The 6,000-nt window shown below is 35.9% G+C and overlaps 1 protein-coding gene across 11 annotated transcripts in view; it reads right to left on the bottom strand.

The window, feature by feature from the left end:
• Positions 1-720: 720 nt before the first annotated feature.
• CEPT1 (choline/ethanolamine phosphotransferase 1) overlaps positions 721-6,000 on the bottom strand; it is a 45,625-nt gene continuing 40,345 nt past the window's right edge. For all 11 annotated transcript variants that reach the window (XM_009001865.5, XM_078332733.1, XM_078332736.1 and 8 more), the window contains 4 exons: positions 3,486-3,617; positions 2,850-3,008; positions 2,233-2,358; positions 721-1,628 (listed from right to left, as the gene is read on the bottom strand). In XM_009001865.5, the coding sequence (XP_009000113.1) occupies positions 1,509-1,628; positions 2,233-2,358; positions 2,850-3,008; positions 3,486-3,617 (537 nt within the window). In that variant the 3' untranslated portion in view covers positions 721-1,508. The remainder of the gene's footprint in view (positions 1,629-2,232; positions 2,359-2,849; positions 3,009-3,485; positions 3,618-6,000) is intronic.

Below are 6,000 nucleotides of genomic sequence, written 5' to 3'. Positions count from 1 at the left end.
CATGAGGGGGTTGGGGAGAGATAGCATGGTGAGAAATGCCAGATATAGGTGATGGGGAGGAAGGCAGCAAATCACACTGCCATGTGTGTACCTATGCAACAATCTTGCATGTCCTTCACATGTACCCCAAAACCTAAAATGAGATAAAAAAAGGACACATGCACACGTATGTACATTGCAGCACTGTTTACAGTAGCAAAGACTTGGAACCAACCCAAATGCCCATTGATGTTAGACTAGACAGGTAAAACGTGGCACAGATACACCATGGAATACTATGCAGCCATAAAAAAAACAATGAGTTCGTGTCCTTTGTAGGGACATGGACGAACCTGGAAACCATCATTCTCAGCAAACTGACACAGGGACAGAGAATCAAGCACCGCATGTTCTCACTCACAGGCGGGTGTTGAACAATGAGAACACATGAACACAGGGAGGGGAGCATCACACACTGAGGTCTGTTATGGGGGAAACTAAGGGAGGGACAGTTGGGGTAGGGAGTTGGAGAGGGATAACATGGGGAGAAATGCCAGATATAGGTGATGAGGAGGGAGGCAGCAAACCACAGTGCCATGTATGTACCTATGCAACAATCCTGCATGTTCTTTACATGTACCCCAGAACCTAAAATGCAAATACATATATATATATATATATGTATAAAAAACGTTAAAGTTTCTACAAAATAGAAAGGTCACAAGACATATCACAACAATGCAGTGGACCAAGTTTTCTTATTTATTAAAGAACAGAAATAAAGTTTGCTTCAATTTAGAAAAATAACATTAAAACTTAGTTTATCTTTCCACTGAATAAAACTGAGAAAAAGTTGGCTTTCATATCATATATTTATTTAAAAAAATAAAATGGGAAATTGACAAAGTTACCACATTGTTCTGCATGCTAACAGGATTTCCCAAGCCTTTGAGAGATAACATTTCTTGACCAATTAAAAAAAAAAAAAAAGACTTCCTCAACAATGTAAAGATAGGAAACCTTTCAATCCAAATTCAAGGTCTTTATTACCAGTTCCACCTCATAAGCTAGTGGGAGGTATCTGTGTCACAACTGAACTCCTTAGTAAAGAAAGCTTGAGAAGACAATAAACAAGGATGTTACAATAAACAGATGATGATTTGTTAAAATTATAAAGCAATCATCTTTTGGCCTGCAAATAGTGAACATCAGAATTCTCCACCACCGGGGATCTAGCTCCCATCATATTATTATTCTGAGTCCAGGATAATTACAATCACATGGCATTTTTTTCTGCATGCTTTCTTGGCCCAAAACCTGCATGACAACATACAATTTACAGGATGGGATTTGAAATTCCCATTCTCACACGGGATAGTTAGGGAGCATTACCAATAATGAAGAATAAATGTTATACAACATTGATTATTATAAATTATATTTGTTCTTATGCACCCCCATTCTCCTTAATATGCTCAGATTCTTTCCTGCAGAAAACATGGTGTTCCTATATAATACCAATTAGATCATTAATGATGGTTAGGATGAGCTGTAGAGACCTTGATTCTGAAGACATGTATGTGCAGGTGAGACGCAATCTGATTGCAAACACTGACACAGTAGCGGATCAAATCAAAGAAAGAGAAAACCTGGAAATAAAAAGAGACATTCTCAGCACTTGTTTAGGCTAAGCTTCCTGAAAGTAAAGAGAAGTGGAATCTGTTCTCTTTGCAGATTCTCCTTCCACTCTATACAATAAATCAATTTCCTCGCAATTTTTCCTTCACACACAAACTGTTTCTTAGAGGTGAGATGGCAAATACTGTAAGCTTTGTGGGCCATATCGTCTTTGTCACAGTTGCTTAACTCTGCCATTGCAGCATGAAACCACAGACAACATATAAATGGATGGCCATAGCTATGTTCCAATAACTGTATTTACCAAAACAGGCTATGGGCCCACTGGGCCCACAGGGTATAGTATGCCAATTCATGCTTTTTTACTCAGTCAGAAATTTGCAATTTATGAGTCCCACTTGATGTAGGGAGGACTAATAAGATTAATGCAAAAACAAAATAAAAGGCTCAAATATAAAGCCACAGAACTCTCACATAGCCCCATTTATGTGGATTTCTGACATTCCAAATCATTACAATTATATGATCTATCTATCATGACTGTCTCATCAAAATAAGAAAATAAGTAACCTTCAAACCTTCAAACCATGAAATAAGACATAGTACAATACCTACCAGGGCAATCCAAAGTACAATATATTCATCAATAAAGCTGTTAAAATACTGGTCCAGAAACAAAAGTGCTGGGCCTATGAATGCTGTGTCATGCAAATGCATTTCACTTTTCGTCATGTGTGCAACCTATAAATAAAACAGAATAATGTACGCATTCATATGAGAACAATCATGAACTACATAGTAAATTATATTGTGCTCAGATATCAACTTTCAATAATTATTTAGGAATAACTGTTGAATTACCAAAACTAAAAACCCAACAACATGAAATGTGTCTGAGAAAGAAAGGGATATATCATGTCAACTAACTCTACAAAAGATACTTTAACAAGAAGCCTTAATTTGAGTGTTCAGATTGAGAATGAAGAATGTAGATAAACTGAACCAAATTAAACAGTGTAAAAGGGTGAGAACTTGTACATTTTCCAAGAACTTCCAGTAACTTCAAATTGTAGCTTCACGAAACAGTAACAATAGTTCCCATGTTGATATCAAGAGATTCTGATTAGAGGAGAGCAAACTCTAGACCCATTTGGGAAGATACAGAATTATGGCCATACAACCAGAATAAGATGAATGTGAAAAACAACATAAATAAAAACTCAGGTGCTTACCACAAGCTTATTAGTGATTTTAGCAGATACAAAACCAAATGTCAGTATATAAAGACAGGGATGCTTTTCAAAAAGCTGAACTGCGGATTTTTTGTAGATCATTGCAGCTAACGTAATCACTGATCCAATATGGAGAAAAGGAGAAAGGACACTTGTTCCCTGTACAGAGTGAAGAGAAGAGTTAATAGTATTCAGTACTCATCAGATACTACATGGATCTGCTACAGAATAGTTCAACTCAAACTTTCAGGAATCTCATGGTGCCTGACAGGCACGAATTACTTTCATATAGCAATTTCTGTAAATCAAACCAGAAGAGCTAATGAGAAGCAGCAGCATAAATTGATTAGACACAAACTGAGGATTTCACTTAAGAGGCCAGGCTTATTTTTACAAAGCAGCTTATGCTTTAAAAAACATGTGATTAAGTGTGTTTGTGTATGCATAAAAGTATGCATACATAAGCATATAAATGTGGGTAAGTACATATAAAATTGAAGTTTGGAACATTAGTTTCTTTAAAGGCTAAATATAAATTCTAAACTAAATGATGTTATACATTTGAAATAAAAAGCAAAGTGACAACAAAACCAAGTCCTAGAGTAAACATTGTTGAAAATCTTAATGCATACTTACTGCTATGGTTGATCCATTTTTGCCAACACCACCTGTGAAGATTACACGGAAGTAATTTGTACAGGAAAATATGGTCCCTGCTACAGTACAAAGTGCAGGAAAAATTTTCATTTGAATATTCAGCACTGGAATCTTTAATGGGTAGAGAGAGAAAACAATTAAAACATATACGAACTAAAATAAGAAAACGATCTAATATTTGATTCATTTTCCCCAAAACTTTCCATTCCCTACAATTTAAGAAATATATAAAGTAATAAAAGTTTCCTTTTCATTATAAGCAATACAGCAAGTCTCAAGACATAAGACTATTTACAAATTAATCTCACTTCTGACATCAACCTTAAAAAAAACTGATTCAACTTTATTAACTTGTGTCACAAGCTAAGTTAGATTCACCTAATTCATCCCGGTGGTCTCCCAGCAGTGAACCAGGATGTCTTCTGGCCTTTTAATTAAAGGAGGGGACCTTGACTTTTTCTTTGTATATGTTTTTTAATTCTACCTCTAAATCTGTAGAACGTTCATAACAGTTGTGAGGAAGTATCAAGTATAATAGAAATGTTGCAACTAGACATACAAATCTGCACAGTACAGAGAATAGAACATTTCTATTCAGAGTTCCCAACTCCAAATTGTTAGGATACAGGCAGGTAGTAAAAGCAGAGGGCAACTAAGAAGGCATTCATATGCAGGAGAAAAAACAGGTCAAGTACATTCAAACAGATTCTACTATGGTGCATCCAAAATTTTAACATTTAAATGTGCTTTTCAGAAAAGTGAATAATATATTCATAAAGCATACTGAAAATGCAGATTTATTTATGTGAAGAATGGGAGGCAGAGTGGATTGATATTATGCATTTAATCTTGCAAACACAATATCCATCATTTAAAATGAAATATACTTGTACTGAATTTTAAAAATCATTTAAGAGTCTCTTCTTTTTTCACCCCTCCCTTGGCTTTTTTGGTCTCAAATTTTGTCTAATATGGATTGAACAGAAAGCAACAGTAAAATAAATGACATAGTCTGGTAATAGAAGATTCCAAAAGCCCCCAATGGTTTAATAAGCTATGAGTTCTTACAATAAAAACTTTTTTTTCTAAATTGAGATACAGTCTTGCTCTATCACCCAGGCTGAAGTACAGTGGTGTAATCCTGGTTTACTGCAACTTCCACCTCCCGGGTTCAAGTGATTCTCCTGCCTCAGCCTCCTGAGTAGCTGGGATTATAGGCGCCTGCCACCACGCCTGGCTAACTTTTGTATTTTTAGTAGGATGTTGGCCAACTCTTGACCTCAAGTGATTTGCTGGCCTCAGCCTCCCAAAGTGCTGGGATTACAGGTGTGAGCCACCATGCCCAGCCACAATAAAAACATTTTATATTAGGGCTGTTTATACTTTGTAGGGCTGTCATCTGTCTACACCTTAAAAATCAAATAGCAAATGTGGCATTTCTTACTTTTTTGTGTATAGAAAACCTCAGTAAGTAGATCTAAATCTTAATGTTTGCATATTTCATTTCTTCAAAACTCTCAAGAACTCACTTTGTTTGCATAACTCTATTACCTCTTGCAAAAATGCAGCTCTAAAAAAAATTAAATGTTCAAGTTACACTGTAGCAGTGTTAAATTTTATCAAATTAAATAGGCCAACCTAAAAGTCAAGTTCTAAACTTTATGTAGTATCCTAAATGATCATCCTCTATCCCTAAATCTCCAACCCCTACAGTCTAAGTTCAAAACTTGTTTTCAATAATGGAGAAAATAAACAACATGGTTGCTTTGAACTCCAAGATATTTTTCTGCTCTTGTTCAATAAACTAGGCACATTATATTCTCAATCTGATGCACCAGGCTGAAACTCAATACTCTGGCTAGTTTCCTGGTTCCCAGCCTCTCTTACCACCCCTCCCACCTTTGACTCCATAGAGACAAAGGATCACTCTGGCAAAGGGGAAAATACTATACTTTCCTCAGATTCCAAAAGCAAGGCATTACTCCATTACAGGGGCAGCCCTGTATTAGGGCTAGGGTACTAAATGAATACCATCTTTGTATAATAGTCATCTGTGTCATAAATGAACTGAATGAGAGTCATAACTGTATTTATACCTTGGTGAAATTGTTTTGGGATCATAAAAACAGTTGCCCTTTGAAAGAATATACACAAACATTAGGAAAGCCAGAAAAATTAGTACATGGCTTGGATCACAAAGTAAGGAAGCAAGCTATTGACCTAGAAGCAAAGTATCTTAGATTCTTACGGTTTTCATCACTTCTGTCTTATATGTTAGCTATATACACCAAAACATAAGCTCCTAAGTATGGGATTTTGTTTGAACTGATTTTATATTCTCTCTAGAGCCCTGGTTACTGTAGGTACTCAATACACATTTGTTGAATGAAGATTGAGATCTTCTCCCTTTTTTTTACTTTCTGTGTAGAACTCTGCTTCGGGAGAGCATGAAGAAACATCTTGCCCCCATATTTGCAATGAAAAAGAAAGTTAT

This window comes from Callithrix jacchus, chromosome 7 (assembly GCF_049354715.1).
Source record: "Callithrix jacchus isolate 240 chromosome 7, calJac240_pri, whole genome shotgun sequence".
In the NCBI taxonomy this organism is placed as follows: Eukaryota; Metazoa; Chordata; class Mammalia; order Primates; family Cebidae; genus Callithrix; species Callithrix jacchus.
This window is presented reverse-complemented; position numbering and strand designations above follow the sequence as displayed.